At 41.3% G+C, this 25,219-nt stretch overlaps 1 protein-coding gene across 1 annotated transcript in view; it reads right to left on the reverse strand.

Annotated features, from left to right (window-relative positions):
* Nucleotides 1–1,644: 1,644 nt before the first annotated feature.
* The window catches only part of LOC6035406 (thyroid receptor-interacting protein 11), a 67,900-nt gene continuing 44,325 nt past the window's right edge, over nucleotides 1,645–25,219 (reverse strand). The window contains 7 exon segments of the mRNA XM_038249915.1: nucleotides 1,645–2,339; nucleotides 2,402–2,662; nucleotides 7,524–7,727; nucleotides 7,823–7,986; nucleotides 8,517–8,664; nucleotides 8,667–9,779; nucleotides 9,782–11,057. Coding sequence (XP_038105843.1) covers nucleotides 2,029–2,339; nucleotides 2,402–2,662; nucleotides 7,524–7,727; nucleotides 7,823–7,986; nucleotides 8,517–8,664; nucleotides 8,667–9,779; nucleotides 9,782–11,057 — 3,477 coding nt within the window. The 3' untranslated portion in view covers nucleotides 1,645–2,028.

Genomic DNA, 25,219 nt, shown 5'->3' on the forward strand with positions numbered 1-25,219 from the left:
AAAGTATATAATTTAAGAAACGTCTGTACACTTTATTTATTTCTCAAAATCTGACAGTAGACACCTTCTTTTTCTTCTTTGTTTTCTTGATGTTCGTTTTGGAATGTGGTTTCATTAGGCAATAATAAGTAACTGTGAAAATTTTGAGCGAAATCTGATAGTTTTGATGATTCTTATCGTTGAAGTTGGTGAAAAAAATCTTTTCATACAAAAACATCTTCTTTAAATCGTGAATAACTCGTCAGGGTTAACTCGGATCGTTTTGCGGTCTTCGACAAAGTTGTTTGTCACAAAATCTACATAACTATCTCACACTTGACCATTATGCGACACGTTTAACGCCAACTTTTGTCGGAATTTAGATTATTTTTTTTGCTTTTCCCCATGGGTCATTCCTTCCCAAGTGACCACGCGCCCAACATCGACCTTCACCTAATCAGCTCATATTTGGCATGGGGGTTGTTGTTGCCCCAAAAACAATGAATCCCAAGTTTGGTGACATTTGGTCCACCCCCGCGCACGTGGCACCCCCCTCTTTTTCTGAGATTTTTGAAAAACCTCATTTTTAAAATGCATTTTGCTAAGAGAAAAGTTTACTAAAAGTGAACTTTTGGGTATGCACATTTGAAGATTTTTTGACGTAAAATCGAATGGCGTACTCAAAATTTACGTACAGTATTGCCAGATATGAAAATTTTGCGCCTTTAGTTTTAAAAAGCATTTTTAATCCTTTGGACGAGCACTTACGGGAAAACCAACAATTGCATCCGATTGCTGAGAGTCTTTACATTAAATTCAATCAAAACCTCACGGTAAATTGAATATTTCTAGAGATATCACATTTTTAAGTTGGAAAGCCCTGTATTGCATAGCAAATGTTTTACTTAACCATCAATTTTCAACAGTACATTGCGTTAGAGCATAGTAGGCCTTGAAATTTGAAGATTTTTTTTTCAAATTTCTTAACGGCAGTATGTGAATGTCCCATAATTGAATGTATGTATGTATGTGTGTATGTATCGAAATCTAAATTATTCGCTCTACAGCATTGCCTTGGCGTTCTCGATTACGAGATTCCTACTTGAAACTTGGTGTCCGAAGGATTGATTGTTGAGGCAATTGCAAACCTTTTTTTACACCTAAGCTTCCATCCACCCCGGGATTCAAACTGGCGACCTTCGGATTGTTAGTCCAACTGCCTACCAGCGACTCCACCGAGGCAGGTCCCAGGGAGACGACTCCTACACCTGGATTGAGGTAACGACCTAACCCTCTAGGTTAAACCGGGGCCAACATTTACTTCCCCGTCCGACGGAAGGCGTGGTCAGACAAATCTCGTCTCTAAAAATGTCACCGGGACCGTCTGGGATCGAACCCAAGCCGACTGGGTGAGAGGCAACCACGCTTACCCCTACACCACGGTTCCCGGTTAATAAAAATTCCGAATCCCGTCTTATTTTGAAATTCGACATTTTGATTGACAATAGTGTTTTTGAAACCGCATTGAGTCAGTATAAAATATAAAAAAGGGGTAACTTTCGTTGCATTGGCAGTCGATAGATTCGGTCCTAATTCTATCAAATTGAAGAAGGAGTTGGTTGAACATTTGGCAATTTCGGATAGTTTTAGTTAAATCCATAATTCTTTTTTAATGTCATATTCAAACAAGACCGAAATCTTGGTAGTTTTAATACAACTAACTTTTGAGTAAGAGTTATGATTTACCGCAATATATGTTTCGCGTAGTACGTTTGCTTGCTCATTTAATAAAATTTTCCTTTACGAAAGCGTATTTTTCGTGATCTAGATAAATAGTGTTGCAATTGCACAGAAATATGAAAAAAAAAAAACAATCAGCATCAACAAACTGTTCACAAGTCTTATTCGTCACACGGCATTCACTATCCTTTCCCGACGCCGTCGAAATTCCCACCCTAAACTAAACTCACATATTTACAAAAAGCTCAGCTTTTCTGACTCGAACGTGAGCGGCGGAACGAATTCCACGCCTCACTAGAACAGCTCCAATCAGGAATCGCTCAGAATGTCCTTCAGGATCGAGCTGGAACTGCGCTGCGGTTGGAATTCCGTCGGTCCACCCAGCAGAATGACGGGTTGCACGGGCGTTACTGGGACTTGGTCTGCTGCTGATGGCGGTGCTGCAGACTGTGCTTGTGTTGGCGTGGTCGTACGGGAAGGGTGTGTTGACGGCGGCGACGGTTGGTTGGCCATGATGTTGAGCAGGCTCGATCCAGCGGGGTTCGGTGGTCGCGGGGTCGATTCCTTTTCCAGAAATTTGACGAATGCCTCGGTGAGGCTTTCCTTGTTGTAGTTGGTGGCTGGGGATGGTCGGTTGGTTGAAATATTGTTTGGAATTTAATCGAATTGTAGTTAAAATTACCTGCGGCACCACTTCCCAGGATACTGTTGAACCAGCCACCGCCGGACTTGTTTAGGCCCACCTTTGTGCACTCGTTTTGGTCCATCGTTAGGACGGCCGAGATGAGCTTCAGTATTTGATGCTTGTCGTTCTGGTTCGGTGCGACCACATACCCGATGACCAGATTCTTGACCAGAGATTTCTCGACCTTGTCCGCCTGGTTCGCTTCGGTGGCTTGCAAACGACCCTCGAGCTGCAGATATCGGTCGTTGCTCTTCGATACTAGAAGCATTCGGAGAAATATTCAATTAGAAGATATTGTAACAAGTTAAAGGTTAGAATAACTTGAAGAAATAAATGTTAAAAATTAAGATCTTACAGTTCCACACAACACAGTTTCTTTTCATCGTTCTTCCACATTCCAAACAATAACAAATCAGGCATTTCTTCACAAACTCAAAAAAAAAATAATCTTCAAACACTTGCAGCATGCACTGCCGCGCGAAGAGAGCATAACATAAGTACTGGTAAGTTGGTAACTAGGAAATCGATGCTTTCCGTCTCGAATATCGACACCAGTACCTGATGTAATACTCAATCCGACAGGGCAGAATTTTCATTCTTCTTCTTTTCGGGACACGTGAGCACCAGCAGGTTATCTTCGAGCAAAACCAAAAAAAAAGAACATCATTCCTCTTCATGCACTTTGTTGCTTTTCCTTCATGAATTGCAAGCAAGCGTTTGTTTCAGTGTGTCAACGGAAAATGATTGCGGCGACAAGACAAAAATTACACATTAAAAAAAACACTAGCAATGCAACAAAACTGTACACAATTTGAAATAATAAAATGAATCACATCTAACAAAAGGGCGCACGCAAACACAACGAAAGAATAAAAGAAAAATAATACTTAAACACAACGTCGACTACGGCACGACCCGGGGAAACCCCAATCTGTAACGTGGGTATAGCAAATGTTCTCTCGAACGGAGGGACGTTTCAAAGTTTGTGCTTTGCCGTTGAAAAAACCCACTGTTACAATTTGAGATTACTCCGGGACGGTGCAACGGAAAAGGGTGGGAGGTAAGGTAACAACAACATCGAATCAAAATTAAAAGACCACAAGAACACACACTTGGAGGGCACTTTTCAGTTTTGCAAATGATTTTTGTTTTTGTTTTCATTGAAATCATGCAATTTGGTATTAAATAATAAACTTCTAGATTAAAAATAAAATTGCAAACTAAAATAAATAAAAGCTTATGTAGCAAAACAAATAAAACGCACAACATAAATATAACACACATTGTTTTTAGAAACACTCTTTGGAAATACTTATTACTTGAATTCACTCAAAAAACATTTGCATCATGCATCAAATATTATTCTTATAAATAATTACGTGCAAATTAATAAAACACCGCTCGTACATAATTTGTTAATTTTGCACACGCAGGTAAAAAATAATTAAATAAATAAAAATGTGAGTTGTTACGCGAAATGTTGGAAGGCGTGGGAATCGTTTAAGAGGTACCCTAGTCCTAAACAGCACGCAGAAAAATAAGGCATATTTTAATCAACAAAACGTTTTGTTGATTTGAAAATCATTATTTTTGTTGAATCAACGCTAAACGTCAAGGCAGCTTTTTCGAAACAACAAAAGACTTTTGTGGAATTGAGAAAATCAAGGTTTGTTTCAACGCAAAATCGGCATTGATTATATTCAACAAAAATTTTGTTGATTCAAACCTCGTACAGGCTGATTCTACAAAACATTTTTCTGCGTGAGTCAGTGCACACACCATGTTAGTGTGTAGTGTCCATCTGTTATGATTCACGTACAAAAAAAACCGGAACCGTTTGAACAATTACAATTTTTTTAAATGTTGAAATTGTATTGTTCATCTACTTACTCGGATGCAAAAGAAATAATCATCAAAAACAAACTGCTTAGTGCTGCCACCTATTGGAAATTTGAAGAACTTTCTCAAAAAGCACTGCTGTTTTGATTTTTGACTCTTTTTTGGAATTCGCTAAAATTTTGTTTACAAAAATCATGTCTAGGGTAGACACGGGGAACAATGATAAACTGTCTCTTACAAGTCGTAGGTTTAACCAATCAAGCTCATATTTGATGAACGGACATTTGCTCAGATGATTCTCAGAATAATTTTGACTCTATAGCAATACCTGAAGTACTCACTAGTTTGACAAAATCTCCGTAAAATCGGTAAAAATCGCATTTTTAAAAGAAAATGTAAAAAAAAAAATAAATAATAAAAGGTAGCTAAGCTTTTTTCCAAATGCATCTGAAGGTAGACATTCCAAAATACATATGCAGAAAATCTCGTAAAGTTTGGTCGAAACACGATCGAACACCAACAATTTGAATTTGGAGTTAGGTTTGACAAATCGTCCAATGTCATATACTTTTGACCAGTACTGTTTCTAGGAGGTGGTATTTAAGAAGTTCAATTTCCGAGTGATTTTATAGCCTTTCTTCAGTGAAGAAGGCAAAAATCACTAAAATTGATAAAAATCGGTAATTTCAAAAAAATTCCCTATTTCTTCCTCCTTCCAAATTTTCTCAAAAAAAAAATTACACAACGCGCGCTGAAGTCAGAAACGCTTTTCGTCAAGGTCTGATAGTTTTGGGCTACCTGAACTTGGAGCATGACAGAATTGAAGTTAAGTTGATCCAGATTTTTAAATATTAATTTCCAACCATAAAAAGATTGAATATGTTTGTAATAAGGGGACCACTTTTGAGTAGCCGCATTCCGTTTATTTTGAGAAAAACATTCCTAAAAAATATCGTTTTAAACGAGTATTAAACTACAACAAAAGGATTGCATTTTTAAATGTTATATCAATTATTCAACTAAAAAGTACTGTACAATTTTATTGAAAAGGGGACACTTCTGTCGCCAATATTAGTTTCATATTTTTTGATTTTGAACACCTAAACACCCATCCCCTCGGATAATCTCAGGAAACACACCAGCGAGGCCAGCAACGAGAACACCAACGCAGCACAAGTTAAAATAGTATAGCTAGTATTAAATTTTTATCGTTTTCAATAAACAACATTTTATAATGAAAAAAAAATAAAAAAATAAAAAAAAATTCTTACAAGGCCAAGCGGAAAAAAACATAATTTAACTCAAAAATGATGAACTCTTCGTTACAGTGTCCTGATGCAAATAATGATCGAGCTCTTGCTGACATAGTCCTGCAAAACATGTCGTGCGGCCAGTAAAAAACTAGCTAGAAGTCGCAAGACATTTTTTTTGCTAGAAAGAGATAGCAAATCTGATGCAAACATACCCCCAGCTACCATGTAAACATACTTTGAATGTGTTGGAAAATTTCTGACTAGAAAGCCTTATGGTGTTCATGAGTGCCCACCTCAGATTTTATTTTCTCAGAAAGCTGAGAAAATTTCCTAGAAAACCGTCTCAGAAAAATAAGATAGTTTTTATTTGTTCTTGAGATACAGTGTTAAAAGTGTTAACTTTTGTCATGAGCAAGGTAGCATCATTTAAATCAAATAATTTAGCTACATATGTTTCATTTCATAAGTCACATTAAAAAAACTACCAATTTGTTTTTAAACCTCGAGTTTGCTTTATGTCAAGCTGAATTTGGATGAAGTTCAGTCTGATGGCTGGTAACAAAAAGTGTATTTTTTTTATTGGATATTAAGTTGTAGACACTAACACTAACAAAGATTGTGTGGACTTCAAACTTTTGATTTTCGTTTAAAAGACCTCACACATATGCACTGTAACAAACCGACTCATGATAATGCCAATAATTCTTGCTCGAAAATTTCAAAACTTCCGAAGCCAGAGTTCTCCGAAATGAAACGGAATGTGATTGCGTGAGCTGAAAACAAACAAATAACATGTGTGTGCGGTTTTGCTTAGTAAGGTGTGATGAGTGCGTGCGTGCGTGCGTGAGTGAGTGTGTGCAAAGGTGTTAATTGAGCGTCAATTTGCCGATGACGTCACTCCATAACCAGACGTACAGTTTCGCGTGCGCGAAACTGATGTGTGTGTGTGCCTCCGCCAAGTGATAACAGCACAAAAACACCACTTTTCTTCGATTCTTTTGTTGCCAGACACTTTTTTCTCGCTGTTCACTGCTTGATGATGAAGACGATTTGCACGTTGATTGATTGCTTGTCACACTACTTGTTATTTTGCAAGAGAAAAAAAAATAGGACGATGATGACGAAATTTTGACCATTTCGACTAAAAAGTGGATATCAGTTGGAATCCCGGGAAGCGACAACGGGTTTGGAAAGCCCAGAATTACCAGCTGATATTGACCTTTCAGCCGAACAAATCTGCGATGCGGTTTTATTTGGGTGTGTGTTGGTGGTTGATGGTTGGTGCGTTTTAAAATGGTGCACGCGTGCTGGTTTTGTTTGGTAACACCACGTGCGTTGGTTAATGTGATGCACGCGAACCGTTTCTTTTTGGGGTTAGATCTTCACGGTCACCTTGATGCACTGAAAAAAAAACTGTCCCACTCAAAGCACTCGATTCCGCCCTGGTGAGATGATAACTGATTACCTGTCAATTCCCAACAGGGTTACCGGAATGTTTGTTGGGAAATAATAAATGATGATATGAGCTTCACAGACAAACATATCGAAAAAAAACTGGACGAATATAAAATGTCATCATCTGCTAACTAGCTGTACTGTAGACATATCGATTTTACTCTCTTTGAACCAAATGCCGATTTAAAGATACCTTTTTCAGTATATTTGTCTGTGGAGGCTTGTTGTGTTAATTTGATTTGGTGTAGATGTCACCGACAGTGACAAATTTGAAGAGGAAATTGATAAGGTTCCAGGGTTTAGTTAGCAGTGTCGAGCCGATCGGCGTGTTAGAAGAGGTGAGATAAGCACAAACACACACAGATAGGCATGCAAAAAGACAGGACAAGAAACACTCCAGATAAGGAGATAGCGATGAAAGGAAAAGGAAGCACTTAGTTAGCGTTGAAAAGGAAATAATCGTGATCAGGAATATATTCTCGTTATCAGTTTAGATAGAAAGATAAAACACAAAAAAAACAATGAGAAAAATCAACACAAAATATGAAAGTAAAGAAAAAATCGGCACTTACACTCTTCACGTAACGATGCTACAGTGACTTGGGCTATCTCGAGTTGGTCTGAAATCCGAGCCGCGGCCAACAGTCCATTTTTGGCATCCGCAAGCTGCTGCTGCAGCTGTCGGATGTCCCCTTTTAGGGCCATTTCCCTAGCCTGGGCCTGCTCCAAGTCCCGCCGAATGGCCAGTGTTGCCAGCTCGATGTCGCGTTCTTTGTCTGAAAAAATAAGAATCATATTATTATCTTCCTCCTTTAACGTGTAACTGTCAAAGAACACTGAAACAAATCAACACCCCAGTTCAATCACTTACTGTTTTGAAACTGCTCGAGCGCCACCTGCAGGTTCGTCAGCGAGGCCAGGTTCTTGTAGTCGCGGTCATCGGCCGCGCTCAGTTTAGCCGCCAACTCGTCCCGCTGTTGCTGCAACAGGTGATACTGGGCCTGCAGCGTTTCGGCGTGCTGATTCGCGCGAATGCTGACGACGACAGTAAGCAAGAACGAAGAAAAATGAGTCAGCATTGCAGCGGTGAGCTACCGGCGCGGGTTCGGTTTTTGTGGGATAATAATAATTATAAGCGACTCTCGACCCAATTAGCCGGAATGGTTATGGGATTTTTTTTTCGTGTGCCCAACGAAAAAGCACAGCCAAACAATGGGCACCCTCAGTCAGTGATGTGGGGCGTACGTACGCGTTCACGTATGCAAAATTGCAATTATTATACGGCGTGATGACCTTTCCGAAAGTGGGCTCAAGGGTAATGACAAGATTGCCCGCACGGTATAACGGATTTGCAGACAAAAGTGGGAAGGAAGTCGCATAATCTTTGAATCTTGAACATTTTTTCCCCAAATAGGGTGATTTCGGTTAAGAGTAAACTTTTAACTGTAAAAGATGACAATATTGACAAATACTTGTCAACCAACTCGAATTTTCAGCTCATGTCAAATCACCATACCCAAAATAAACAATCTAAAAGTGAGGTTAACAACCCCAATCAAACTCACCTTGCTGACTTTTGCGCATTGCTTGACCTCTTGACGTCTTCCTCCAGCGTTTGCAGCTTTCCTCTCGCTTCATCGTACCGCTGCTGCAGCTCGACCGTCTCCAGCGTATGCGCTTCCTCGATCTCCAGCAGATGCTGCCTCAGCCGCTCAAGTCTTTCGCCAGTCCGTTTTTCTGCTCAATCACCTCTTGCTTTTCCTGCTGTAGCACCTTCTGGTTGTTCTGCTCGATGAGCAGATTGTTGGTCAAGATGTCGGACTTTTCCCGCAGGAACTGAATCTGGTCGGCCATTTTGTCAAAGTCTGCGAGCTTTGCCGTTTCCGCTTCCAGCTGCGCAAGCCTCTCCCGCAAGCTGGAACATTCGTCACTGTCCGCCTTTGCCTCGTTTTTGGCCGCTAGTTCGGTTTGAAGCAGCTGACTTAGCCTTTGAATTTCCGCGTGATACTGAACGTTCTCGTTGTGCTTGACCGTCACCAGCTGCACGAGGTTGTCCTTTTGCTGCGTGATGCCTTCGACAGCCTGTGTAAGTTCCGCCACTTTGGTGGCGTTCGACTTTGAAGCCTCTTCGAATTCTACCCTTACTCGATCCAGTTCCTCGACCACCTTAGCCAATTTCTCCTCAACCTCGTCTTTCTCCACTGCCAACACAGTAGCTTTGCTCGCTTCTGCTTCCAAACGCTCTTCTAACACCTTGGCAGCACCTTCGTTTGTCGTTTCGCTAGCAGTCTCCGATACGCGCAGCAAATCTGTCTGCAGTTGCTTGATTACGGTTTCTTTCGCTTCCAGCTCCGCTTTGCATTCGGACAGCTTTGCTTCCGAGTTTCGCGTGTTCTCAATCGAAGTTTGCTGAAGTTGCTGCAGTTTCAGCACAAGACTAGCGTGATCCTCGTTAAAGGTGCTCAACTGAGCCCGGAGATCCTCCACCTGCAGCTTGTGTTGCTCCAACTCATCAAGTTCCTCCGAAGTGGATTCTTTCGCCTTTGCTTCGTTCACCTCAAACAAAAGATGCGCTTTCTCAGCTTCCAGCGCTTCCACAGTCATCCGCAAATCGTACACTATCCTCGTCTTCTCTTCGAGTGTTTTCTGGTAGTTTTCAACCTTGGCGTCCAGCTCTTCTCGCTCCTCTAAAACCTCCTCCAGTTTCTTGTTTACCTCCTGGTACTCGTCTTCAAGACTCTTGTTGAGCATGGTGCTTTCCTCCAGCTGTCTCTCCAAAATCACAATGCTATCCTCAGCATTTTCATTGATTGTCTCCAGCTTTTGCACTTCAAGTTATCAATCTCCGCAATCAGCAAGTCATTATTCTTCATCAAGTTTCCGCACTCCTTCTCGTACTGCATCAAGTCAGCCTCGAGCGTATCCTTACTGTGCTGAATCCTCGAGTTTTCAGCCTTCACAAAGTTGAGCTTCTCTTGCCACTCCTTCTCCTTGGCGTCCAGTTGCACCGAGTTGTCGATGATCACACTGCGCAGTTCGTTCTGCAGCTCGCTTACCTCTTGCTGAAGCTGAGCCACCTGCGTTTCATCCGGCTTGCGCTCCTCAAGCTTCTTTTGTAGCACCAGGTTGTCCTCCTGTAGTCGATCGCAGTCCGTTTTCCACCGCTCAACTTCCGCGGTTAGCGCTTCGTAGTTCTTTCGCAGCTCTTCCAGTTCCGTTTGATCGAGTGCCACAAAGGCATCCTCTTCGGATTTGCGCTTGAACTCTTCCAGCTCTCGCTTCAGTTGCTTGCATTCGTCTTCGGCTATGGCGAGTTGCTCGCTCTGTGTTGTCATTTGTTCTAGTTTCTTACCCAGCTGCTCGTTTTCGTCCTTTAATGTTGTTATTTGCTCGTCCAACTTTGCATTTTCTCCCGCTAGTGAGTTGAGCTTGTGATCAACTGCCTCCGAAGAGTTTTGCGATTCCTCAAGAGTTTTTTTTAGTTCCGTAATTTCACCCTCCAACCCAGCTACCGCATCAATGTTCTCCACAACGATCCTCTCTAGCTCGGCCTTCAGCCGGACACTTTCCTGGCAAGAGTTTACGTAGCTCTGCTCGAGCTTTCCGTAACTTACCTTCAGCTCGTCCAACTCTTTAGTAAGGCTCGCTTCACCCTGCTTGATGCGAAGCTCTTCCTCGAGTTGTGAGCACCGGTCCTGCAGGCTTTTCTTTGCCGTCAGCAGATTTTCCACCACCAGCTCGTGCTGTCGATCGAGTTCCTCGATGTTCTCGTTGAGCTCGCGATTCTCACCGCTCATCTGCGTGAGATTTTCATTGAGCAGTGCATTCTCGAGCATTTGCTTCTTCAGCTGTTGACTCTTGTCCGTCAGCTGACGGTGTAGCCGCTCGATGATCTCGCCCTCGGTTGCTGGCGGTTCCAGCGGAATGGTGGTCAGGTCGGCTCCCGAACGAGGTGAGTCATTTTCGGGATCGTCGTCTTTTTTGGAGGATGACGATGTGGACGAGACGTTTTGTTCCGGGTCCCAGAACCAGCTGTCCTCGAGGGCGGACGCTGCGGGCACTGGCGGTTGATGCGCGGATGTTGACGGACCGGCATTCTGATCGGTCTGGAAAGGAGATTGAGAAAGCAGAAGGGGAGTGTAAGTTGGAGGATTCTCATGTGAGGTGAATAAGATGAACAGAAGAGTTCAACGCAAGTAAAGGTAAGAACCTGGCTGTCAAATGGGCTTTTAATTTCAAAGGGCCCATCAACGCCCACCGGGAAGCAAATCGATGAGTCGTTTCCTGAAAAGCTCATAGGAAATCCCTGCGCCATGATTCAGCACGTTCCGCGAAGACCTTGACCGGCGTCACCTGTACTAGTGCGCAACCTGCAAGCGGATTACCATAGAGGGAAACTATAAATCATCCGCGGGAGGTTCCCGTGGTTGAAAGTGAAATCACGAAAGAACCTCAACCTGATGGCGCGCGATCATTACTCATTAAGGTTCTGCATCTAATGCTCCCGATGCTCGCGTACAGAATCAATTGCAGCTGATTATATAAGCTGCTGACGATTTCTGGTGGGACGGGGAACGCGATTAGAAGCAGAAGGGAGGTCAGCGGAATGAGTAATTACTATTCATCGCGCATATTTATGCATTCGCGCGCTAAGTAACTTCTCACGCTTAGTTAGCGCTGTCTACAGAGCGGTACAATAGTTGCGGCGGGTCTCCCCTTGGAACGTGTGTACGTGCCAACGCCACGACGACGACAAAAACAACAACATCAAGCATATATCAGCTCGCCAAGTGGCGTCCCCCGTCCTGTAATGAGTCTCTTTTTATTATTAATCTACATCTCCAAGCCAGCGAACCGCTTAGGCCAATGATGGAGTAATCGCGTGATTACCACCGCCGCGCGCCAGAGGTTTTGCATACGGATGACATTTCTGGCGAATCGAACAGGTGACTTAATCGCCACCTCCGAGCAGCGCAGTGATTCCCTTCGCCGCGATCGAAGCACGCCACTTGTGATGAAGGTCACACGTGGTGCACTGTTCCCGCTTGATCGAGCCTGCTACGATTAGTCATCTTTGATCGGATCGGACGGGCAATCTGTCAGAAGATTAGTGGAGGGGTTTTTTTTCATCGCCTTCACGATAGATAGACCCTTTGCAAAATAATCGACTATGACAGTGTGTGGCATGGTTGTTTTTTTTTTTTCATTTAATTAACTAAATGCATTCTTCTATCTTAAATTCATGTTACTATTTGTAGCATAGAATTTTCACAAGGAAATCAGAGTAAAACAGCGCAACAGCTTCCACATTGCGGTTTGCAGCCTACTTTTCGCCGACAAGTTCCGTACGGCAATCACATTTTCACATTGTCAACTCTCATTGCCCGCGGAGTGTATTCTGAGCGAGTGCCGACGCCTGCTTCGCTCCGGCGAACTTCACCGCGGTTATGCAATCGTAAATTAAATGGCTGCCTTTGATGACAACCGTGAGCGCGGGTCGCCGCCGCCGACGATTCGCGGACTGTCATGTGACAGAATTCTGAGCCGTTCTGGTCGCGTGTGTCCGTCAATCCGCCAGCAGAAGGTCGGCTTGGCCACGTTGTGATTTATGAAATCTCCTAACTCAATGGGGCAACGGTTGGCAGGTTGCGATGATTACATGCGGACGCCATTTTTGTTATTGTATTTATTCAATTTGAAAATGAGCTGTCATTAATCATACACACAAAACACGATGCGCTTTTCTCATTGCATGCATGCACCGGGGCCAAGGGGGTGCAACGCACGCGACGTAGCCTACTTAGGGACGGCCTTAACGATGGCGACGACATGCAATTTAGTGCGTCCAGCAAGGTTAGGAAACTTCTCGTTTGTCATCCAAGATGGCGCTGGCTCGTTGAAGGATGATACCTCATTATTGCAAGCGGTTTCTGTTCAGAGTGTAAGTGGTAGTTACTGTCACACTGAGTGCACGTCAAAATCTTTCGAAACAGCTTTATTAACAATTTGCACAAGATACCTTTAAGAGGGCGTAACAGAGAAAATACATTTTTTCGTCCGACTGATTCACCACCCATGTCCATGCCGCTCGGTTTCTGTTATCTGCCAACATTGCAAATATTTGTAACGTGAATGGCTTTCTGGTGTTTGTCAAGTGCGATAAAAACAGGCTGTAACCGAGAATAGAGACCCGATACGTGCACAAGATGGCATATTTGTGGCGTGATTCAACCACCTCGCGATTTCGAATGACTTGTCCAGGGCGGTGCGTGAACGAATTTGTTGAAAACTGTCAAATCGTCTTCCAAAATGTTGGTTGAACGGCTCGTGAGAAAAAAACGTAAGGCGCCATCTTGGTTTAACCCAAAACAAACAAAACTCGCTTCGCGCAACGCTAGTGAGGATAAAGGTGGGGAAGTGTCAAAAGCATAAAAAGCGTAAAAAAAGGTTCGAAAGTGCGTTCTATTTGCATTTCAGATTATCGGGGTCAGCGCTTTGAGTTTGTGTATTGTGGTGGCGATAACGGCGCCTACTGCGCGTATCTCCAGTGTTGCCGTTCATTCAGAGTTCTAGTTTACTGGAGAATCGATTACGGCGTCGTGATTCATAAAATACGACTTCCTCCAGAGTTAGAATCGGTTCTCACACACATCACTGGCAAACTCAATAAATAACTAGCCGTTGATGGGTGTGTACCGAACCGGACTGCACAGCTGCAATCGCTTTTACTCAGGTCGCGAACGCATCAGCGCAGTGCGATTGAGATCTCAATCCAATTAGACTGTCAAATGGCTCCTTCATTTGAATCTCTCAGTCATCGCGGCGGCAGACGGAGCAAAATCCAAGCAATCTTCGACTCGGACTCCACAGAGTTGGCCTACTTTTTAGTCTGCAGCAAGCCGTGTGAATTTGCATAGCTGACTCCTTGTCGCGCCTACTTTGACGACGGCGACAAAGTGCAAATTTATGTTAAAGGCACTCGCAGATGATCAACGACGGACGGACGGATACTCCGAAATTGGACTTCTCTTCTGAGCACGGGGTCAGATGGTCCTGCGTGCTTGTCGTTAGTGTGTACGTGTTAATTAGAATGCATCACGAGTTTGGGTACGGTTATATAAATTTTCATAAACCGGCATACCCTGCATCTTTTGGACCCAAGAAGCGAAGCTGAACTTCCGTGCTGATGAAGACATCCATAATTCATAAAGATCTTCTCTTCTTCAACAAAAACCATAAAAGAAAGATTCCAGGAGGGAAAAGCCGTGCCCTTCTACCAGGAAGTCACGCTGCAGTGCTGCCAACTTTGTTCGGAATGTGTAAATTGAACTGGATCAGCAAGCAAACGCGACCGGGACGATAACCGACGACGATCCGGTCATGTCCACGGTGCAACTTTGTTGACTCAGGCTATTCTCACATTTCTCTCTAGATTGCAACGTTCTATCCCTTGCTAGGGAGAAAATCAGTTTCAAAGTCATCAACCGACGTCCATGAACTTTGGAATCTCGAACAAATTGTTCGAGTTCCATGATACATTTTTTTGTAAAACGTACCATGCAATTTGAACACTTTGTTCGTGGTTCCGATTTCCGATTTTTATGAACGCTTGTTCACGATTTTAGAAGCTGATTTTTTAGTGTACAAAACAATCACTCAAAAGATTAGGTCAGGGTGGGTCGTCATTTCCTTTTCATCCTATTTATATACAACTCTTTGAGAATGTTTAGTAATGGAGATCTACACTCTCAAATAAAATTACACGTTTTAGTGTATTATTTACTCAAATTTCAACAAAAGTTCGCTTTTTACATAGTTTTATGTAAATTTTTATTAGGTTTAAGAGAAATAAGTGGTGCTAGTAAAAGTGGCATTTAAAATGAACGAAAAATCTTACACACCTTAAGTTTTTTTTTTGAAAAGGTCCAATAAACCAAATTTACAGTTTTTGCTTTTTGGGTGTTTTTGAAACCGGCTTGATTCAGGGGTATTTAAAAACACACAAAAAGCAAAAACTGAAAATTTGGTTTATTGGACCTTTTCAAAAAAAAAAAAAAAAATCCAGACGTGTAGAACTCATTCAACATTCAAAAAAACAAAAGTCATTGAACGAAAACAAAGTAGCTGTTCTCTGGAAAAAGGGCGAACATGACTCCTCGCGTCGTCAGTAGATCGCACCTCCAGGGTCTCCTACGAGACACCATCGAACGCGCTTGGGGTCGACTGATTATCGCCTGATTTGTGCTTTAGTGGCTACGGTAATTTGCTACCGCGAAGCTCACGACCCAAGCAAGCAGAGTGTTTTGCTTTTATTTTTACGACTGACACATGTTAATATGATAGTTTGCAGTCCTGATCACGATTCATTCGTGTGACTTTGAGCCCACAAACGTCCAAAATCGGCCATAATTGAAGCACTTTGTTGCAGGGTTTGGGGCTCAACCTCAAATTACGTACAATTTAGTGTTTTTGTTTCCTGAATGCAAACGCAGCAAAAACCATCCAAGTGATCTTCTTCCCGCTGAGAAATTCAACGCCCCGACCAGATCTTGTAACCCTGATTTTGTTCTACCAGCAGACTGACTGATCGGGACGGTACATTTCTCAAAGGGTTGGAAGTGTTGCCAGTGTGCACGCCGATTAAAACCGATTGACAAATCAATTTCGCAAGATCATTTCCACCGGGTGAGCACAGCACTCAAAGTGGGCAAACCTCAAAAAGTGCAAAAATAACACAAAGCTGAGCCCAACACAATGCTACTGCAAAAAAAAAAAAAAAAAAAACAGCGAGAGAGAAAAAAACAGACAAACTTGCAGCTCATAACCGCACATTAAAACATGAGCAAGCAGAAATGACAGACAAATTAAATTAGCATGCACTTTTCTTCCCTGCCTCCGGTGCTTGTTTCCTTCCTCCGTAGAGTGCCTCCCAAAGCATTGACTGTCAGACTGCGCCAACGCGACTTAGTGAGTTGTTGTTCCCTGGGCAATTATATACGATTACATTACAGTAAAATAGCTGTTTTCAAGCGATTTGTTCCTCCTGCTGTTCGCACACAGTTGATAGAAAGAATAAAACATGCACAATTGTGCAAAAACGGTACCGATTAGGATGATTTGGGGGCTCTCAATCGATTGTGGGTTGTTTTTTGTTATGAGTGTAACTGTCAGTTGTACACTTTTAGCCGGACTCAATCACAAACGGTTAATGTCTCCCCTTTAACTAAACTCTACAGTCGTTCCATTGTGTGTTTGTCACATGACTAAAGCCCATTATTTTCCGCAATTTCCTCCAAATTGTGGTGCAGCAGCTCGACAGTTCAGGGGTTGACCGCGAGAGTTAGTTGACGCGCATTCATCAAATTAACAAATTGAAGTCTGCACATGGCAGCATGCCATAATGGCGGCCACTCGAACAGGTTTGCATTGTTTCGCTCGTCAAGGTTTGCCATGCAGCTTAAACATTTGTTGTTGTTTACTGAATGGATATGCATTTTTGTTTTCCAACAAAATCATAATCATAAATAGCTCCGAAGCTTGTTGGAGTAGAGAGAAACGGAAAAAATGTGTCGTATGTGTATAACAAAAAAAACCCTCATGTTTGCGTGGCGGTATGTTTGAGGTCGTAAAAAGGTACAGCACAAATTGTGCATTCTTCTCATTTTATAAGGGAACTATTGTGGCAGACTTAATGCTTTCAGCTGATAAGCTTTTTTCTTCTTCGTAATGGCGACGCGGCAAGGTTGCCAGCCAAGGTGACAAACGTCAAACGGCCTACTTTAATCGATCTTTCAAAACTTTTTTCATACCGCGTTAGCGATGTAAAAACTATTTCAAACCCCAGAGCCTACTAACTACCCAGGGGTAAATTGCTGTCATCATTATCATCATCAATTTTACGTATGGGCGCACGCTGGCGGTTGCTCAATAAAATGCTTCATTCTGAAACATTGGGTATAAAAAGTGCTGAGATACACAAAGGTAATTTATGTGCCCTTCTTCTTTCTCCTGTTCCTCCTCCGCAATCGTGTCGTGCAATCGTCGTTACGGTCGATAGTTCCGTGAGGACCCTAACAACCCTAACCTTGTGTGACAGCTCGACATCGACAAAAAGACAGGGAATGAATGACACAAATCATAAATGACCACTCGGACATTATCGGTAATTGGTTTTCCACCAAACGTGTGCTCCAAGTTTGCGTCTGTGATTGCTCAAGAAGGTGAGCACGCTGGGATGATTGGTGTCAATTTCTATTTCAAAAACTGTGGTAGAATGTCTCAGCATATGGAAAAGATCGTCGCTTGTGTGCTATCTTGTGACAAGTCTGCTGTAAAAAGATAACAGTGCCACAAGATAGCACACAAGCGACGAAATGTCAAATCCACATTCACACACGGTAAATAAAATCATGGTAATATTGTGGGAGTTTTACCACAAAATATGTTTTAATTTTGGTTGTTTCTCGATATCTTGAATTCGAAACAATAAAAAATGCCAGAATGCGTTGTTTTGCCTTCAAAGGTTCGTCTAATTGGAAACAACATTTTCAAATTTTTCAAGTAAAATGTTACTCAAGTTAGTTCAGGTCCATTTAATCGTTTTTCCTAATCAAGTTCAGCCAAATTTATTTGTCTCGTTACAATAGTACAATCATTAAAAGGAAATGTTTTTCCTTATTTAAAGATATGGATAACTTTAAATTATTTTTTTTAAGTAACATAAAAGTCAATATTCTTAGAACAGGTTTCTTGTTTGTCATTCTAATTATTTCAAATGAAATCTGTTTCAGTTGACCATTTTACTATGGTTTCATTAAAATAACATTTCATAACATAAAATAACATCACATTTGACAGATTTACTAAAAAATCGTTTAATTTTTTCCCAAATTATGTTTCGCTCGTTGAAAAAATAAACAGAATATAATCGATAAGAAACGTTCTGCATGTATCGGCAAATTTGTTACAGTTACAACAATTTAAACGTAACACAATAGTTTTTCCAAGTCCAGCAAAGAAACTAATCCTCCAATTTTCCACACTTTTCGCGCAATAGCGTTCTTAATCGTCCACGTGGCAACGCCACGCGATCACCAAAGTCGTTATCGTGATGCACCTCGTACAGTAGACTTTGCGCGTGAACTTCGATCTACGCGATCGTGCGGCTTTTCAGAGCCTACTACTGCCGCACACAAAAACAGCAGCTTGAAAAGCTCGCATGAAAAACGGTTGAAAAATCTAATTACCTGGTTTGCTGCCGAGTCGAGACCTGCAAGTCGCCTTACGCCGACGACCGTGCACTTGAAAACCGCGTATACCGACTGAGCGACGCGTTGTCGCCTTGGCTCAGCACTTTTTTCCCCTTCCCAGTACTTCACTTCTTCAGCGTTCAAGACCACACTTCTTCATGGCGGTTCACGTTACACCGCACGTTGTCGGATCTTTATCGGCGGTTCTCCGGAAGATACCGCGGCGGCGGCGTTCAACAGATTTGTTCATCTTATCTTTATTGGTGTGTTTGTTCCTGGCGATGATGTCTGGTCTTTGGACGCCCCCCCGAAAAAAAGAGACGTTTTAACCCCGCGTCGTTGCAACGCTTCCAACGTAGTCACACTTGGCCGCGACCGCGATGACCTAATGGAGTTCTACGGAACCTCAATTACCATAAATCATTCGGCACACTTGAACTCTGGATGCACACGAACGCGAGGAAGTAAACGTCAGTAAAGTCACGAAGCTACCAAGAACTCTTCTCAACCAACTGCAGCAGCAGCAGCAGCAGACACAACCGTCGTCCTGCGCGAACACTCGATCACTAATGAGTAGAGTTGTGCTGACACTGCTACTAAGGCTACCAGCACCGTACGATCCACGATCCAAGCAGGCGCGCGCAGGTGACAGCGTGGTCGAGGCGGCGATGCGACTGGAGTGGAGGAAGTTGCGCTCTGCCAAGTGACAAACTTCGATACCGGTCCGTCTCGCTCTGACCCGTTCCGTTCAACTTTGGGTCACGCATGTGTATTGGAGATCGTTCCCTCTCCCTCTCGTCTGTTTGTGTATATGATTATCGCGCTCGAGAGCGCCGAGCACCGAAGTTCTATTTGCCGGTCTTCGGATACGAACAGCGCGCGGCCACTTGGCACGAGGTTCCCTCCGGGGGAAAAAAAAGCCCCGGGCCTCGGCCACCCGAATCGTTCAACTCTGATAAAACATGTTCACGGTAGTGTGCACGCCACACTCACACTCGGCCGTACAAATTGTTCTAACAATAATGGAATGATCGCCGACTAATAGAACACGAAACGACCGAAGTGCAGTTTATAAACTTTGGAGACCGACTGTTGGTCGGAAAGCGTAACTTACGCGACACCCATATCGGGGGTTTATCGTAGTGTGTTCCGAGTCTGAGAGATATGCCCCGTAACACCGCATGCATGTATATTGTGGTGGGTAATGTGTGTCATCGTAGTAGGCTGTGCACGTTGGGATGTGCAAATGAAGTGCAACAAAGTATAGGTGATTAACGCCTAAACTACAAAGCTCGCGGAAAAGTTGGATTTTGTTTCGGAGCTTGGGAGCTTAGGTGTTGAAGAGTAAATAATATATAGAACATTCGTACATTTTAAAATATCATGCTTCTCCATTGTTCTCTATAGAGATGTTCGGTATCTAGAATGAAAAACGTTGTTCGTATCTAGTATTTCTATTTTTTTTTTATTTTTTTTTCTGGGGTCAACTTTGGCTGTGTTTTTCACAAATATTTTCTATATTGAATGTAAAATAAGCTTGCAATAATGTTTGTATTATCCTAGACTATGCCTCTAAGCATTTTTAAACAATTTAAATGATAATGGTTTCATTCTATAATAATTTTTTTTGAAAAACATGCAAAAAATACATGAAATGGTGGCTGCAAAAACTTGAAAAAAACGTTACTAAATACACCTTTAGGTGGTAGGTGCCTTTCTCACATTCATAAAGTCAATACATTCAGTAAAAATAGGAACATTCCCCCTTAACATGTTTAACAAATCAACTTTTTTACTCATTTCTTTTGATAGGGTCCGCAGACCTTCAATATTTATGGCTTATTGGCAAGGTCTGATAAAAACCTATACAACGATAGTTCGCATGGAAGATTCAGATATCTGAAATCCAGCCTCCAAAAAGTGTATCAATAACACTTAAGTGCTAATAAATTTTGATAGGGTTGTCAGATCCTTGATGTTCTAAGCTTATTTGGAAGGTCTTTTGATTATCTAACTAAAGACAGATCGCATGATGGACTCGGACAACATTTTCATTGAAATATCTGAGATCCGGCCTCCAAAAAGTGTATAAATAATACTTAAGTGCTAATAACTTTTGATAGGGTTGTCAGATCCTTGATGTTCCAGGCTCATTTGGAAGGTCTTTTGGTTATCCAACTAACGACAGGTCGCATGATGAACCCAGACATCATTTTTATTGAAATATCTAAGATCCGGCCTCCAAAAAGTGTTAAAATAATACTTAAGTGCTAATAACTTTTGATAGGGTTGTCAGATCCTTGATATTTTAGGCTCATTTGAAAGGTCTTTTGATTATCTAACTAACGACAGGTCGTATGATGGACCCAGACAACATTTTCATTGAAATATCTGAGATCTGGCCTCCAAAAAGTGTATAAATAATACTTAAGTGCTAATAACTTTTGATAGGGTTGTCAGATCCTTGATGTTCCAGGCTCATTTGGAAGGTCTTTTGGTTATCCAACTAACGACAGGTCGCATGATGAACCCAGACATCATTTTTATTGAAATATCTATGATCCGGCCTCCAAAAAGTGTTAAAATAATACTTAAGTGCTAATAACTTTTGATAGGGTTGTCAGATCCTTGATATTTTAGGCTCATTTGAAAGGTCTTTTGATTATCTAACTAACGACAGGTCGTATGATGGACCCAGACAACATTTTCATTGAAATATCTGAGATCCGGCCTCCAAAAAGTGTATAAATAATACTTAAGTGCTAATAACTTTTGATAGGGTTGTCAGATCCTTGATGTTCCAGGCTTATTTGGAAGGTCTTTTGGTTATCCAACTAACGACAGGTTGCATGATGAACCCAGACATCATTTTTATTGAAATATCTAAGATCCGGCCTCCAAAAAGTGTTAAAATAATACTTAAGTGCTAATAACTTTTGATAGTGTTGTCAGATCCTTGATGTTCTAGGCACATTAGGAAAGTCTTTTGATTATCTAACTAACGACAGGTCGCATGATGGACCCGGACATCATTTTCATTGAAATATCTGAGATCCGGCCTCCAAAAAGTAAAAAAGTAAATAACACTTAAGTGCTAATAACTGTTTATAAGGGTTGTCAGATCTTCAATGTTTTGGCCTCATTGGAAAAGTCTTTTTAATACCTTTCTGAAAATGTATAACATGATAGGTTTTCTTGCAAAAACCACCCTTCGTTTTTTTCGTTTTTTTAGCATAACTTTTGAAGTTCTTAACTACACCCAACTGGCGGTCGCATGATTGTGATGCATGGCGGCATGAAAGTATATCAGAATCTGCATGAAAACTGTCCTCATGCATTTTTTGCGATATAGGGGTATGACATTTTTGCCCGTTACCGACAATTATCGACATTACCGACGGCTTTTTGGTTGTATTTCAAAAAAAAAAACACTTAGCAGAACGAGGATTGAACCACCAACTTCTTAATTATTGATCCGACACGCTACCACCGCGCCATGGATACTTGATGAAAAGTGAGTGAAAGAGCACCAACATATGCTTCTCTTTGGAGTGTTGCTAGGGGACGGGCCAGCATTATATGTGTTGGTGAGAACTGCAGATCGCTGACATGTTTACACGCGGGCAAAAATGATCTACGGGCTTGCTGCAAAAAATGTTATAAAATGTGACAATTTCTGCAGCAAATTCAATGTTGCAGATTTTGAGATATATTTTTCCTTTGGGTGTAAACTTGCTGATTTTAAATAGAGACCTATGGGACCCTAAGATGGATCGAATGAGACTAATGCGGTCAAAATCCGTTCATCCTGTCTGGAGATAATCGAGTGACATTTTTTTTTGTCCACCCACCTACACACATCCACACAGACATTTGCTCAGAACATGATTCTGAGTCGATATGTATTCGTGAAGATGGGTCTACGAGGTCAAAATAATAAGTTCATTTTTCGAGTGATTTTATAGCATTTCCTCAGTAAGGTGAGGAAGGCAAAACTGAAAAGACAAAAGGTAATGATAGGAGGTGGTTAACATAAACAAGATAAATGAGTTGAACCAGCCTCCGGCTGAAAAACTCTATAATAAAGAATAAAAAAAAACAAGATAAATGCTAAAAATGAACCAAGAAAAACATAAAACAAGAAAAGTAAAGTTATTCGTAGAACAAAAGCGCACGGTAATAAAAATACCGTCATTATGAAAAAAAAAAAAAAATGCACTCCGAGATTTTGAGGTCTATCGATTCCTTACACCATAGCGCATCTCTGTGCAAAAAATAAAAACATTCGCTGATGTAGTTTTTGAGATACAGCCCTTTTAAGATGTTACATCCGATTATTAATAAGAAAACCAAAACAATCAATACAATTTCAGCACTTTAAAGAATATGCATTTCGAGATAAAGGTGTTTTTTGCTTCATATGACTGTCAAGTATCTCTGGGCCAAGTTTCAGAAGGTTTGCTGATGTAGTTCTCGAGATACAGCCATTTTAAAATGTTATTTCCGATTTTTTCAAAGAAAATCCATAAAATCAATACAATTTCAGCACTTTAAAGAATATTCATTTCGAGATAAAGGTGTTTTTTGCTTCATATGACTGTCAAGTAGCTCAAAATGACTTCCTGAACAAGGGAAAAAAATCGAAAAAAATGGGCAGTAGAGGGTTAACGCATTGATTGTCGTCATTGGCGTAGCGCTTAACCATTTTTTTGATTTTTTTTATTTACAATCATTTTTTCGGAGGTGCGTTTCTTTCGAAAAGTGTTTAAACGCTAATAATATCCAAAAGTAGCTATAACTTGATGATGATACTTTTCATTAAGTGATTGTGTTTTAGAATCTTTCCTTAAACATATAAAAAAATCGGAAGTTCAAAAATACCTATTTGGGGAATAGAAAATTATAAAGCCGGATTTTTCCGTGTTCCTATTTCTTCCAAAAAATCCTAACTATTTGGATTTGTTTTTTTTTTGTAAATTGGTTGCAAGGTTTTCAAATTTCTTCACATTGGTGGCTCATTCTGCACATACATAATATATAGTGTTTTTCTCATCTATTTCATCTAGAATACGATCAATCAAACGCGATGATTTTTTTTTCACAACAATGATCTCATCACTAATGATTAGTTCCAAAAACTCATTGAAAGTTGCCGAATACCTATAGAATTTTAGGGCGCCCGCCGCGAAATTTGAACAGGCGACCTCTGGATTGGGAGTCCAGTGCGCGGTCCGATTGACCCACACGGGGGAACATTCATTGAAATTAAAATAAGAAACATGCCATGTTATCACCTGATCACCCGATTCATTAAATTTGCTAAAACTATAAGAAAATGCTTTAGGAAAACAATTTTAGTTGAACCTATTAGAAACTCAGTAGAAAAAAAATTAGATTATTAAAATTGTGAATATTCTGACATCCCAATATTTAAGGTATAATCTTCGTTCCGCTCGCTCCATTCGTCATTCCTTCCTCGAAAACCACCAAAACGCGTTTTCTCTCCTTCAAAAAGTCATGAAAGCAAGAGCTCTCAGTCCGAGTCGCACAATCTCCATATCGTCGTGTTGCTCATGGAGCACGCCACATTACGATATTTTTCGGTGTGTTTATTTTCCATATTTTTGTTCAAACAAAACCTTCTTGGCTGCTCGCTTTATTCCCGAGATCCACATTTCTGTCCTTGCTTCACTCACTTCTAAAGAATAAGTCTTGAGATCTTGACCTACCAAGCCTGGCTCAGTTCTGAAAATGAGTTTTTTTCTGTTGTGTGTGACGCAAAAAGACGTTTATCACACACCTTTTCCTTGCTTTGACGAGAAGGACCGGAATCAAACAAGATGTGATAATAAGAAAAATTGTTTAGCATTAATCGTGATGCAGTCGGTTGAAAAGAGTAAAGACTGCTATCTCCTCTAAACAAAAAAGAGAGGTCCAAATTTGGTACCGTAGGTCGAAAATAAGGCACTTTACGCTACGATTTGTCAGTTATCACATCTCGCAACGAATTGAACGCTCATCCACGCATAGTGCACGGACGAGGACGGTCGGTTGTCCGTTTTTGGGAAAGGTAAACACACGTTGGATTCGTTGAGGTCGTTTAATGCTTCGGATAGTATGGACTTTTCTTGGTTGGAGGTAATGCAACGCGATGCCTTCAGTTTGACATCTCGTCCTAATATGTGATTACTATCAAAACTGGTAGTGCACACTGCAAATCTTATCGGTTCGAAGGACTTCGGTAATTATAGAAAAGAAGCAAATTTAATGTTTTTCATTTGTTATTCAGCAAAGTACCAAAGCGTGCCATCATTAAAATCGATGCCCTCACGTCATAGCAGAACAGTTCCCGCAGTATATATTATCAAAGTGTATGGTTATTTATAGGTAAAGTGAAATTTGATCTGTTATAAAAAGGTAACATGAAAGTCGTTTTTATTTTTACGCTGAAAGAAGAAAAAACGCTAAAATTTCATAATCAACAACCCTGCTAATGAAATCCAATGAAATTTGGCCTAACTTTTTTTAAAGCTGAGAAATCTACCATACCTTGTCGAATTCATACACCTTGGCCTACACCCAACCGGCGGTCGCATGATTTTGATGCATGGCAGTATGAAAGTATATCAGAATCTGCATGAAAACTGTCTTCATGCATTTTTTGCGATATAGGGGTATGACATTTTTGCCCGTTACTGACAATTATCGACATTACCGACGGCAGATTGATTGTATTGCAGAAAAAAAACCTTAACAGAACGAGGATTGAACCATCAACTTCTAGGTTGCTGATCCGACACGCTACCACCGCGCCATGGACGCTTGATGAATGGTGAGGGACAGAGCGCGAACATAATGTTCTCTCTAGATTGTTGCTCGGGGACGCGCCAGCATTCTATGTGTTGGTGAGAACTGCAGATCGCTGACGTGTTTACACGCGGGCAAAAATGATCTATGGGCTTGCTGCAAAAAATGTAATAAAATATAAATAACATTTTCTGCAGCAAATTCACTGTTGC

This window comes from Culex quinquefasciatus, chromosome 1 (assembly GCF_015732765.1).
Source record: "Culex quinquefasciatus strain JHB chromosome 1, VPISU_Cqui_1.0_pri_paternal, whole genome shotgun sequence".
NCBI classification, from domain to species: Eukaryota; Metazoa; Arthropoda; class Insecta; order Diptera; family Culicidae; genus Culex; species Culex quinquefasciatus.